Raw genomic sequence first — 14,369 nt, 5'->3', positions numbered from 1 at the left:
AGAGGGAGTCAGGTGTGACTTCGGCAGTTTGATGGAGAACCCCAGCAAATGCAGGAGGTCGGCCGTGGTCTGGAGGTGGGAGACGATAGCCTGGGGAGAGCTAGCCTTCAACAGCTAGTAGTTGAGATAGGGGAAGACTAGAACCCCTGATCTGCGCTGATGAGCTGCAACCACCGCCATCACTTTCATGAACACCAGAGGTGCGCTGGAAAGGCCAAAGGGGAGCATGGTAAACTCAAAGTGCTCATGGCAGGGAATGCCGGTGAGCCAGCAGGATGGGGATGTGAAAATAAACATCCTGCAAGTCCCACGCTACCATCCAGTTTCCAGGGTCATGGGCAGAGAGGACCTGAGCTAACATCAACATTTTGAACTTCTCCTTCCGGAGCAAATGGCTGACGTCCCTGAGATCCAAGATAGGACCCAGGCCTTTGTCCTTCTTGGGCACCAGAATGTAGTGGGAATAGCAACCACGACCTTCTTCTGGGACCGGAACTCGCTCAATGGCTCCTTGGCCAAGAGTACAGAAACTTCTTGTTATAGAAGGGCCAGATGATCCTCCGACATGCGATTGTACTGAGGTGGCATGGATGGAGGGACAGTCTCAAAGGGGAGGGAGTAGCCCCTTCGGACTATTTGCAAAACCCACCTGTCCGAAGTGATGGTGCGCCAGTGGGGGAGGTGATGGCGAATCCTGCCGTCCACTGATGATTGGTGGCCCTGGAAGGTCGGACCAGGAGGCTTTAGAGGCTGCAGCAGAGGGGGCTGAGATTAACTAGCCCGCTCATTGGCCCCCAGAACCACGGCGGTTGTTCCCACAGCCACGGCCGCCTAGGAGCTGAACAGCTTACGCTGGCCTGTGGCCCTGGGCAGATGTGGCTGGACACCCCTTCTGTAGCCACCAAGGGGACGAAAAGCAGACTGCTCAGGGCGGGTGGTGGAGAGGCCCAAAAACCTGGCCGTAGCCCAAGAGTCCTTAAAGCTCTCCAGCGCGCTGTCTGCCTTATCGCAGAATAGGCGACGGCCATCAAAAGGCATGTCCATAAGAGTGGACTGGACATCCCCTAAATAACCAGTCGAAGGGCTACCGACGTGAAAATCGTCCTGCCTAGCGAGTCGGCAGTATCCAGCCCACAGCGGATGGTAAACTTTGGTGCGTCCCTCCCTTCGGCAACTGCATGGGAGAGTACAGCCCAGGCCTCCTCCGGGCACTGGATCAGCACTTGCACCACAATATCCCACACAAAGTGGGTGTAAAGGCCTAACAGACCCAAAGCTGTAGGGAAAAAACATGTTCTTACCAAGATGATCCAGCTGTTTGGATTCCCTATCGGGTGGTGCATTTGGGAATGTGCCGGTGGAGGCTTGGACCACCAGGCATTCAGGGGTGGGGTGTTTGGAGAGGAAAGAGTGGTCACCCGGGGCCGGGCAGTGGCGTCGGGCAATCATCCTATCCCCAGGAGCCCCTTTGCCGGGCCTGGACCAGGTGCCAAAAAGGATGTCAGTGAGGGCTTCATTAAATGGTAGCAGGGGCTCCGAAGAGCTTGCTGCCGGTTGAAGCACCTCTGTCAGGAGGTTAGCCCTGACTGCCACCGTAGATGGCTTGAGGTGGAGAGCCTCGGCCGCCCTACGCAACACCACAGCGTAAGACTCTTCCTCCTCCGTAGCCACGGTAGGAGGAGACAACATGCCAAGATCTGGTGAGGTATCCAGACCACTAGCTTCCCCAAGATCCTCTCTCCAGGCCGGTACATAGCCCAACTGGTCAGTTGAAGGGTATCCGGACCCCTCCCAGTCCTCCTCACCTTCTTCTGGCTGCCAATCTGGTCTAAAAGATGCAGGGTAGAACAAGGGCACAAAAGTACCCGTCAACGCTGGTCCGGCTCTGTGTCTACATCGAGGTGGAGGCCGGGGCCGACATCGGCTGGGGACACAACAGATGCAGGCTGCGGACGTGTTGCCGGTGGAATCGGTACCGAGGGAGGTGTAACTAGGTCGACCGGCGCCGATTCGGATCCAGGTCTGGATCCAAGGGGACCCTGCCGCCCTGGGGCGGAAGCTGCCGGCATCGAAGCCCCAGTGCCCCCAGCCGAGTCCGCGGGTCTTAAAGGCGCGCCGGTGGAGTCGGGCTGCCCAAAGATGGCATGCATCGCTTCGTAAAGTTGGGAAAGCTGGGCAGGGGTCGCTCCGGGTCCCGGGAAGCCCGGAGTCGACCCTTCATACGACGCACGGGAATGCGGGAGGGGCACCACCCGCCTCCCTGGTTTCGTCGGCTGACGGGCAGGGAGAAATTAAAGAGTGATGATGCATCTTCGACTTCTTCTTGTGCTTCGACTTACCTGACCCCGAGTGCGAAGACTTGGAAGAAGAATGATTATGATAACTCCGCGACCAGTCCCTCGACCTCCCACGCGACCAGGACCTCGAACGGCACGGAGCAGACTGCCGGGCCTCGAGAAGCTTTCGGGATCGCTCCCGCAAAGACTTCGGATTCATGGTATGGCAGTCGGAGCACGACTTGGGGTCAAGGTCGCTCTCCAGGCAGAACAAGGCACAAGCCATGCGAATCAGTCACCGACATCAGTCGGCTACAGAAACCGCAAGCCTTGAAGCTGGGCATCCCTGACGTGCACCAGGAATTGAAGACTCGAAAATGATGTCGGCAAAGTCGGCAAAACGTCAGTCAAAAAGTGACTGGAGGTACCACTCTCTCCGGGTCTGTGCTGGCGTGGAATAAGAAAATCCATAGTCAGCGCGCGAGTGCGGCGTCTATGAGGCTAACGCACAGTCATCCCGGCGACCAAGACGCCAACGACGAACGCGGAGCCGACCGACGCCACCTTTCGACGCGCAGAGGTACTGCTGACGAAAAACTTTCCGGATCCAGTCTGACACCTGGGGGTAATTCTACGGTAAGTAATCTATAACTAACTGTTTCTTACAGATTAAACAGACACTATTAACTGGCAGAAATTATCTATCCAGCAGTTCTGGCCATATTATCCCTTCAATGAAGCACCTTTAATGGTTGGCTATGAGCTGTGAAGTACAGTAATACTGTCTGTGCTTAGTAATAAAAAATATTAAAGCATAAATCCTCCCTTAAGTCACTTTTTAGTTAACTTTTCAATATAACATAAACCTCAGATTTGGAACCAAAAGGGACAGGTGGCAAAGCTGGGCCTTAAGTTCCCTCAGAAACAAACATTTGGTGGCAATAAACTGACAACCTGGAGAGCTCAACTGTGCTACCTGTAAAATGTGGTCCACACTTGATTTAATTCAAGTGTAGAATTAAGAAATATGTACATAAAAATGAATATATCAGACTTTAAAGCACTTTTTTTACAGCTTTAACCGTCGACTATTTGTTTTCCATGAAATAATGTATACCAATGATGTCATATGTAGAACGCACACTGTGAATAAGTCGAACATTAAATGTGTAATAATTAAAAAAACACAATAACGAATAAGTTACTTTAAGTAACACTCTTTCTGATGGATGGGTAATCTTTCTGCAGATTCTTAATCTAGAATCACCTTTTTAGTCTGGTGACCATAACAGGAGATATTCTTCAATACTACCGAACTAGAGTTAGTTAGCATTCATGTGGTTTTAATCAAAGATTGCCATGATGTCATGATCGGTGTCAGAAAGGGCCCAGAAATTGGCCTCACAGGGTTAGTTGGTGCTGAAGGAGGGCATACTGGTAAAAGTCCAACTAGAGTCATGGGCAGTTTTGTGGGACCCAAAAGCGTGCAGGAAGGAGATGGAAGCATCTGAAAGAGTTGCAGCATCACCTCAGTTAATGTTGCTATTTGTCACAAGGTCAATGACAGCCTGGGGGAGGCACAGCACACAATTACTAGATGTGGAACCAGATTCAAGTCATAGGACTCTTGTAGGGTCGGATCTTTCAATTGATGCCCTTGCACATTCCCATCTGATTTTAAGTGGGAGGATGAGGTTGAGCCACGCTTAGACTTTGTGTGCACCACAATATTTTTTGCGATTCCTTAATATTCCTTAATCGCTAATTGCGATTCACAATCAAGGAATACCTTCCCCATTCATTCCTATGGGCCCAGAGGCCCATAGGAATGAAAGGGAATTGCACATGCAATTTGTAAGTACCCTATAGATACTCGCAAATTGCGTGCGCAATTTCAAGGGTGCAAGGGTTCCAGAGGGACACCCTGTTGCACCCCTGAAATATGTATGTGTGCACATGTGGTGCACATACATGCCCTAGGGGGATGTATCTCTAGCACAATCTTGAAAAACCGAAAAAGTTGGGAGAGGAGCTCCGCATTAAAGAAAGGAACTGATGCCAGTGTATAGCTGTGGCGCTTATATGCATTTCTACTCTCATATTCAGGTTAGTATGGAGTTACTGCCGAGCCACACTGCACCACCTCACGACATCAACGCATTCATAAACACATAATATTATCCACTAGGAAATAATATACTTCCAAATGGCCTAATCAGGTTTAGCTCCAAGCTAAGTATACATATTTGGTCATCAAGTCTGTACTCATAACCTTTTAACCAGTAACTATGGGAAGCTCCCTCATCTAATATATGGAAACACTCCTCCACTTTTAAATGATGGGGAGGTGGACAGAATGATGATAATTACATCTTCTATAATAAAAGGAACTCTAAAAGCAGGGTAGAACAATTAATAAAAAGACCTTTGACATTCAATACCACTTTGTCAGGGAACAAAATATTGACTGCATTTTCTTTTCTTGGATAGAAGAGGGCTGTGCGTGTTTTTAGAACGCTTACATCACAAGGATACCTCCCACAAGGGAGGACAATGCAATTGCCAAGAATCCTCGATTTGATTTAGATAGCTCTGTGTACAGGAGGCCTTGCAAAATGGGCCTCCATGTCACTGGTAGCCTTAAAGTACATGATGGCACAGTGTGTGTTCATGCTCACCTAATGATCAGGCTCCATTTATTTGACTGTATTCATCAGAGCAGGGTTTGAGCCATGAATATTTCAGAAGCAAAATGTGTAGAAACATGGCCAGAAATATATATACCTGCTTCGGCATTTCTTCTTTTTTCAAGTTATTGAATGTCTCCTGTCCCGCCGGCGGACCTCGCACCTGAAGCGCCATTGTGAAATATTTCTTCACTACCCGAGCTGGGGCTAATTTTCCTTGCTCGCGCTACAATTGGTGACTTGGCCCTATGGTTGATGAGGCGTTGGGGACTCGAGGCTGCACTCCGTGTTTCACTCTGCGGTTACAGACGCTTTGCAGCGCACCTTTCCCTCAGCTAATTGCTTGAATTTCTCAAGACCGCTCCACAGCCATACTCACCTGGGCGCCACTGCTGCATCCTGGGAGATGGAGTCCGCTGATCTACACGGACCCTTCAATTTGAGGACTTTTGTGCTGAGGGGCGGAGCCAGGACACTGCACCTATCACTGTGGGGTTGGGTGCCTTACTAAGCTGCAGAACGCCAGGACTTCCGCTTTCACCACCGCAGGCGCTGACGAGGCCACACCGGCCGAAATGCATACGCCACTAGTCTGAAATAAAGGTGCTGCTGCTTTTCTTCCCCACTGAGGCTCCTGCTTCTTTCTTTTGAGAGGAGGTGTTTATATATATATATATATATATATATATATATATATATATATATATATATATATATATTTTGTAACTCACATCCACCTCCTGCCGCTCCACTTTACACCGGGTGCCTCATTAACGCACGGTGGGGTGCGTAACATATTTCCAACACACAGTTTCCATCCGTGAACTGCTCCGCAAATAAGGACACTCCAGCCCAGTTTCTCGGTCTCCGCTTTTTAGTTTATTTTCTGCGCGCACACACAGTCAACAAGCAAACGCGTTTCGGCGTTGCCGCCTTCGTCAGTGCTAGCCAACAGAGCCATTTTTTGCGTTTAAATAAAGTTAAGATTCAAAACATCACATGTTAAAAAATAATAAACATAAAAGAGTGACGGATGGAAACTGTGTGTTGGAAAATATATATATATATATATATATATATATATATATATATATATATATATATATATATTTATAAGGAAGAAATGGTAACAATTCTAAGTGGTCTTAAGATCCCTAGGTCAGTGAAGTGCAGTAAAAAAATAAACAAACGTCACAGGTGCTGATGATGACTAAATTAACTAGCTTTGTTAGTATTAATCAATCAATCAATCAATAAAACTTTATTTCGGTTATGTTTGAAAACCATAAAAGTTCACGTACAGTAATACAAAATTCATTGTTCTTTAAAAAAATAGACCATATCAGGATACATAAAGTACAAAATGCAAAAAGACATCACATCAAAAAAAATATATGATTTTACCTAAATATAATAAATACAAACTCAGGAGAATGTGATTAAAAAGTCATTACAAGTCCAGGCATTTTCTATACTTAACAGTTGATTTTAAAAATTCAAGTACATGGAGAATACGGTCACTGTGTAATAGTTGTAAATACATCATAGCTGGTCTGATCTGACAAAAATTGAGTTTTCTTAAAAGTGACACCAGATAGCGTTTACGGGGATATTAATAAAATCTACATAAAAACATAAAATGCAGGATGTCCTGCGGAGACTTTCCGTCGCAGCCGCAGGGAGCTGCTACTTTACTAAAAATAGCAGTTCTTGGCCTAACAAGCAAATGATAAAATAGATTCAGCCGAAATCTGGTAAGTAAAAAATGTTCATGTGAGGTCAGAGCGCCCATTAAATAAGGCTCAATAGATGCAGATGTTTTTAACATGACATATTTTCTGACACTCTGTTTCTGAATCTCAATGGCGTCCCTCTGAATCTTTCTTTCCATGAGGAAGGCCAGTTTTATTGCCTCTGCGTCCCTCTTGGTAATACAGTCAGGAGTTTCAAACAACTCACGAGGCCCTAATCTGAGAAAGCTTGTCTAGCTTTGTTTTATACAGGCAAGATAGCTCAAGTGGTTGCGCCACAAGAGCCCACCTAGCACTGTATTGCTGAAACCTTCCAGATTCCTGCAAGCAGCCTGAGATGACTAAAGAAGATGAGGAATTTTCAAGAAGGAGCATTCTTTAATTTAAGAGGCTACTCTCTCTCTCTCTGTAAATTGAATTTTTTTATTATAGTTTATTATGAAAGATAATCAGACAGAGAAAGTTTATTACCTCAATTTGTTCATAAACATGAATAGGTTCACCAATTCCTCTGTAGTTAAAAGCAAAATAGAAATAGACACAAGCACCAGCATCATATGTTTGTGTGACCCTGAAATAAAACAAATAGGACACAATTAAACAAAAAGGATAAACAGTGGTTCAAGGGGCTTTCACATTGATACAGGATCTTTAGACTAGAGCACTATCTAAAATTAGGTCAATGAAACAGTTTTAAAGATTATTTTTTTTTACAGTGTAAATTATATTCATTTTAATTACCAATGGATCAAGATTGACAGCAGGCATAATCTACATGACAGTTTTAAAATGGGTACTTAAATTCGAAAGGACATGCTTACAAGCAACAATGGTCCTCTTAGATAAACAGTTGCTTCATTTTTACAGCTTCTGGATAATATTCTAATATCAGATCAGTACCCAGACCTTAAGTCACATACCAAGAAAATGTGTAAATAATGCAATGCATGGCTTGTAGATTGTCAAAAAAGGAAAGATCTTACAGAAGAAGAAAAGGTGAGGTTGTACGGCTCTGAGAAAAAATTAAATACTAAAATGGAGATACATTATTTTGATAGTGTATTTTCTTTCATGAAGGAAGGAAATAGTTGCAGAGACTAGCATTGCTGGTATGTTTTCCGAAACGATAGGTAAGATGTAACTTTCAAATATCTAGTACAGATTAACATAATTAACCAGTAGAACAAAAGGCAACAAGGATGGAAAACAGGAAAATCCCTGTTTATAAACGACTTGAAAAAGTAATTTTCCATCTCCTTTTAGAAATTATCTTTACATTCCTCTTCACCAAACACAATGAATGACTCTTTACACCCAACCACAGCACTCTTAAAAAAACTGCTAATCCACTTCTGGCTTTTTATTTTTTTTAACTCGCGTGTTAATGTGTGGTTGGCATTTTATAACACAAGGCATCATATCAATAAAATGCGACTGCACAATACATTTCATGACCAGCCTCGAAAATATCCTGAAATCTCAATATATCAAAGGCAGTATTGACACCTCGTTTAGCAATTTTCAAGTCTTTCAGAGGATAAAATTAAAAGCGCAAACATTTATCGATTGCATTGTTTAGGCCCTTTCTACTAAAATCAGCAATATCCTCCATGGTTGTACAATGCAAACAACTTTGTGAACTCTTTAATATGGTAAGTTTCCAGTTCTTTATGGAAAATAGGTTGTGACAGTGGTATACAGTATGATGTAATTTCCTTAAGACTAATTGTTAGGTCTCGCCTGCATAGGCTGCGCGCATGCGCTGTCTCGCTGGCAATATTTTATGTTTTAGAGTAGCTTCTGTAATGGGCTTAAAGCCCCGCCCCTCTTTCATTGGCCGGCGTCACCGTTTATGCTAAACGATAGCCAGCCATTGGAAAAGAGGTTTGTATGACGTACACTTTTTTCTTTTTTTGGCCGTCCCACTTGGACGGGCTCGCCTGATTTCAGTTGATCGCAAAAGCTTTTTTATCTTTATGGGGCCAAACACATGGCCCCATAAAGACAAGAAATTGTTTTGCGACGAACGGAAATGAAAGTGGATTGTGCTTGTTAAATGAGCAATACAGACATATCATGGGGCATTCGTGAAGCCTTCTTGATGTGTGCTTTTCTGTATTGCCAGCTTGTGATACTCTTCGAGTTGCAGTGTTAGAGAGAGTATTAGATGTTCTGATACTTCGTGCTGAGAGAGAATTAGATGTTCTGATACTTCGTGCTGTATTTAAAACACGATTGTGTCGGTGGATGGTGCTACTCTTTAGTTGGTGTCCCTTTGGGCCGGGAGTCTTCGGGGCCGCCTGTGGCTCGCCGTCTTCCTTATGTTTCACGGCGCAGAAGATGTACGCTTCCAGGCTGCTGTGTAGAGGAGGGTGTGACAGGAGGTTCGGGCCAATCCTTCACTCCTTGCAACCATGCCAACTCCTGGGTCTGGCGAGAGGAACTCGAGGCGTGCCTATAAGTAAAACTTTGTATTCACTCCTATCCATTGACACCGGTAATTACTAATGGGGACATGACATGGGGCTCTCATGTGTTGGGTAGCTAAACCAGCTCCTCTGAAGAACCGGGGTTACGTTACAACTGTTTGCAAAGGGCGCAGCATTCAATAGTGCAGCGGGTGCAGTGGCACTGGAACCAAGCAGACCGCGGGCCCACTTTACTCCTTATTAGTGGCTGGGATTTTACTATCAAACCCGAAGAAGGAGGGTTGGGGTGGGGTACTTCTCACTTGCTACGCCACTGCCTGCTTGAGGGTCCGCTGCACAGTGGGAGGCAGCGTGCGGTCACAGGGGCTCGCGCTTGTTGACTGTGGGGCTTCCTTCCAAACCACCCCGGGAACACCAGGGGATGAGCACGAGTGCAGCGGGTGCAGTGGCACCAGAACCAAGCAGACTGCGGGCTCACTTTACTCCCTATAAGTGGCTAGGATTTTACTATCAAACCCGAGGGAGGAAGGTTGGGTTGGGGTACTTCTCACTTGCTACGCCACTCCCTGCTTGAGTGTCTGCTGCACAGTGGGCGGCAGCGTGCTGTCACAGGGGCTTGCGCTTGTTGTTGACTGTAGGGCTGCCTCCCAAACCACCCCGGGAGCACCAGGGGATGAGCACAAACTTGTGTGTTTTTTCCTGTCTGTTGCATGCACGCTGCTCCTCCCACCAGATACAAGCCTGCTGTCTGCGAGCACCGCTCAGGCTGTGTGGAGACTAGCGCACAGATCGGCACCCCAGGGACTAGCGCAGACCCCTGCTTCCTGGAGAGCAAGGGAGCGCTTATCACCTTGCTGGACAGACAGGCAGGTCTCTGCTGCCTGGGAGGGGAGGTGTCCGCCCCCAGGAATAAGGAGCATCCAGCCCTCTGGATAGGAGAGGTCATCACCACAGGGAAAGGCAGAGTTCTCCAACCGCGGGACCCGCAGATCTCTGCTCCCAGGGGAGGCAAGGAGAAGAAGGAAATTGCGCCATGGAGAGCCGGGGGCAGGCAGAACCCTGCCGACCAGAAGGCAGTCGGAGCCCGAGGACATGGCACGATCAGCGTGACCCTGGGCCAAATGAGCAAAAGTTAACCCCTTGCATTTTTTTTTTATTTAATGGTGCATGTATTGCCTGCTTTAGTTTTAACAGCGGGTGTTTCTGATGCCCAGCTTCTGAGGGGTGGCCTCTCCTTTGCCATGGGTGTGCTCTGGTGGGGGAGCCTGGCGGCCCTGCTCTCCATGTGGGGCCCCCTTCTGCCGGGCTGGGCCCTGGCTGACTTCTCCCTGACAACGAAGTCCACTCGTCGTTCATCCACCGGCGGCTGCGCAACCAAGGCAGCTACAGCGCACATTGTTTGTAAGAAAGCAACTCACGTTCACAGGCCTTGTGCCGATGCACCGAGTATAGCCCAGGAGTGGTCTCTGAGCAAGGCGCCCTGGTGTGATTTGCAAATTGGTTCTATGAGAATATCACGTTCACCTTCCCTACTTGCATCTCTCGAGTTTCAGGTGTGTTCGCCTTGCAGTACTTTCATTGTTCAGAAATTAAATGCTTTATAACATGTACAAAGAGTGTTTTTGGGTTGCAGGCCGGCTGTGGTTAGGTTGTTAGTTGAATCAATTTTGTAACATGACATGCAAGAGAACTTTCACATAAAGAATGGGTGATTGGATAGGGTAATCTCGTATAGAGGCAGTTTCATTGGTACATGCGTAATAATACTGTGAAAGATGAAAGCCTTTGTAGTGTACAGTAGAAAAAAAAAGGTTCATGTGATAGTTGGTATCACATCACTAACTCGCCTCTGTCTGTGATCCAGGCAGATTGTCCGATGCAGGTTGAAAGTGCAAAATTTGCGCTGATGGTTGCAGGTGATAAGCATTACTTGTGTCCTTCTACTGCTTGCTATTATGGCACTACTTTTTTCTTTCTTTTTTAGTTAAGCACCTCACAAGAGTGCATGTGTTTTTCAGCTTTCACTTGTATGCACTTCTCTTCGACACCTCCCTTCCCGTGGTCCTTGTTGCTCTCTGTTCAGTAATGCACTCACTCTGCTTTTCTACCTCCAGATCCACGTTGCTCTCTCGTGCTCTTGTCCTGTGCGTCTCCGCGCACTCTTGCGTTGCTTAAAATTCTTGCATTAATAAGAAATCGTGCTACTTTTTTTTAAATAAATGGCTTATGCGTGGGGTAAGCACCTTCAAAATGGCATGACCGGCCACTTAATAGCCTTTTCTAACAAGCATTAGCATAGCCAATAGGTCTCGCTGTTGGGACCTTATAAGTATTTAGCTATGCAGCACAATATCCTTGGTGCAATAACATCAACTGTTGCATGGCTAAAAACTTATACGGTCCCAAAGGCGAGACCTATTGGCTAGGCCAGTGCTTGTTTTTATCAGTCCCAACGTGGTGGCTAAACATTTTCTACTTGTATCAGACACCTCAACTACAGGTCTTTGAAAATAATGGTCAAGTGGAATACCTAAATAGAGAGAAATATGGGGTTAGCTGGTCATTTATAGCTAAAAAATGTTTTCTGGAATTTCCAATTGACTTTAAATTTGAATATAGCTACTTCTGTGAATAAAGACTTGGATAATTGTTTTAGTCTTTGCAACCTTTCAATCATTTGCATTCTTGTTGCAGTCGCACAGCGCTAATTATTTTATATCCGTATTCGATTCGTTAAAGAAGTTACATTTTTTCTACAAAAAGTAAAGGGTTTGGTTAGGAATATGGACGACATTAGTACAATACATTTTATCTGATAAGAAAATTCTTCTTTCAATTTATTAAACGATTCCCCAATCACCTTGTGTAAGCATTAGTGGTCTGAGACCAAGTTAGCTCTTATAGAACTTTAAATTTTTCTTCAGGGATCCAGATACAATATTATGCATAGTTCATAGTGAGGCAACCTTTATGGTGTAACTTTCCTCCTCATACATGTTTAGTAGTAATTCAGAACAGAGCTTTGCAACAATGTCACTCTCTTACGTGGGTAGAAGGGGTAGAACTTGATTAAGAGGATTTTTACATATGTCACAAAAACAGGTTATTGTGGTTAAACTATGCACTGTGTCATCTTACTTTCTCATAAGCGAGGTTAAAGCATTGGACTTGGACATTTGTGTCACAAAAATTAAACGTATTACTTGGCATCCAAGAGGTTAGAGATCAGCAAACTAACAAAAAATTATTAAACTGCTACTTTAACATTCTTCTGGGAAACAAAGGTCCACTGCCATACACGTTGCATACTTATGTTTTAGTGAAATGATACTTGGCAAAAAAAAGCTACTTGCCTGTAATACCATCTATCTAACATGGGTATCTTTTATAGATTCACATGCTTCAATTATTTTCCGCCATCATGCTGGGAATCCCTGGTACATTTTAAAACTGCAGTGTAAACATTCATGTGTCCTATGAAGTGCATTATGTAGCACATCCACTTACTTATATAGTAGCCTAAACTTCACTCAGCAGAGGCCAGAAAAACTGAACTTTTCATATCACCAGTGAATAGGGTGTATCATAAGACTCTGTAGAAAAGGGAGGAGGGAAGAATGCATGTAAATCGATAAAAGATCCCAATGATGGAGAATAGTTGTTACAATGATTTCACTGATTCATATGCTTAAATTAAGACCAACAAGTGGTAACCTGATAAAGGGAAGGCAGAACAGAGCTAACCATATTAAAATATGTGGTGGCACCACTCATGCTACAGTGGGCTCATTTCTGCCTTAAACGTTCTGTTTAGTGAATGTGACTGGATCAGCCCCGGTGCAAGGTTGCTGTCGATGCTATGGCTCTTACTGAGTGAGTGGTCTCTTGTCTTGAAATGGGCCGGACTGCTTTACCCTGACATACCTTCATGCAGATTTTTTATGTTTTAGCAATGCACTGATTTGAGACAGATTTCTACATTGTGAAAAAGTCACAAATAGATGGTCTGTTCTTAAGGATTTTGTTCTGACAACATAAACCGTCAGGAATCTCTTGGTATAAAGGGACGGCAAGAATGTTTTCATGGAATGCATTCAGAAGTGGGTAAAATATGGTCCGAACAAAGATGGAAACCAGCTGGTACTTTAAGGATAAACAAAGCCTGCCATAGATAATGAAAATGTACAGCTTTTTTTTTTTTTACAGTTGTGGAAAGCTAAAATTACTATGGGAAATTGAATATGGAAAAAAAACTTGACCCCCCTTCAAACTTTTAGGATAAACAAAGCTTGCCATAGATAATGAAAAATTACAGCTTTTTCTTTTTACATTGTGGAAAGCTACAAATACTATGGGAAATTGAATATAAAAAAAACCTGTCCTCCTCCCCTTCAAATGTACCCCTCCCCACTCCCGGAAGGATCTGCACAAAACAATATATGCTGAAATTCAGTGCTTACACTAACTGTCAGATATCGGTCTATGTGATCTGGTGACGACATAAACCACAAGGCTGAAAGCTGAGAACCCTGAGATGGCAAAAGAAATATTACCCAAATTACTGCACTTTTTATGCTACGTGTTTATCCTTGGCTCAATTAGCAGGAAAACTATCTAACAATGTTATTTTTTAAACAGTGAAAGATTTATTGAAAGCAGCAGGCAAAATACGGACTACAGTCTTGATTAGAGTAAAACCATAAACAATATTTAAATATATAGTTAAAACATGGTATCAGTTAAAACAGGTTTTGCATTCTTACAAAACATACTTTAGCTATAAAAGCCAGAGACTGGCAAGGCAGAGTTAATAACGAACCCGGATTACAATTAGAATGTTCAGCTTTCAAGAATATACTGCTAATTAAACAAGAAGTGGTTATGCAGACGAAACCGTTGAATCCAGTATTTGGTTCGGACTACATTTATAATGTTCAGGTTTGCTTTGCTTTCATAAATAGACTGTTCATTACACAGTGAGCAATGGTTGTGATCATGCATGTTTGAAGGTTCCACAGCAAATTTCAACTATCAAAAGGCATTGATAGCTACTTGAATGATGCGGTTTTGGTTTATCATTCATGAAGAAGTTACATATTAAATAATGGGCAGTGGTGAAACATTGCATAGCTGTAAATATTATGAAAATTGTGTGAAATATGTAAAATATTTCCTGGGTAAAGGTGAGCTATGGGTTGTATAGCACAATATTTTGTACAATAAAAA

At 44.3% G+C, this 14,369-nt stretch overlaps 1 protein-coding gene across 1 annotated transcript in view; it reads right to left on the bottom strand.

Annotated features, from left to right (window-relative positions):
• The window catches only part of AGPS (alkylglycerone phosphate synthase), a 760,022-nt gene that overhangs the window by 117,505 nt on the left and 628,148 nt on the right, over nucleotides 1–14,369 (bottom strand). Inside the window, exon 18 of the mRNA XM_086956197.1 lies at nucleotides 7,186–7,285. Coding sequence (XP_086812323.1) covers nucleotides 7,186–7,285 — 100 coding nt within the window. The remainder of the gene's footprint in view (nucleotides 1–7,185; nucleotides 7,286–14,369) is intronic.

Source organism: Lissotriton vulgaris, chromosome 2_1, assembly GCF_964263255.1.
Source record: "Lissotriton vulgaris chromosome 2_1, aLisVul1.2, whole genome shotgun sequence".
Taxonomy (NCBI): domain Eukaryota; kingdom Metazoa; phylum Chordata; class Amphibia; order Caudata; family Salamandridae; genus Lissotriton; species Lissotriton vulgaris.
The sequence above is the reverse complement of the archived record's forward strand: the minus strand, read 5'-3'. Positions and strand labels throughout refer to the sequence as shown.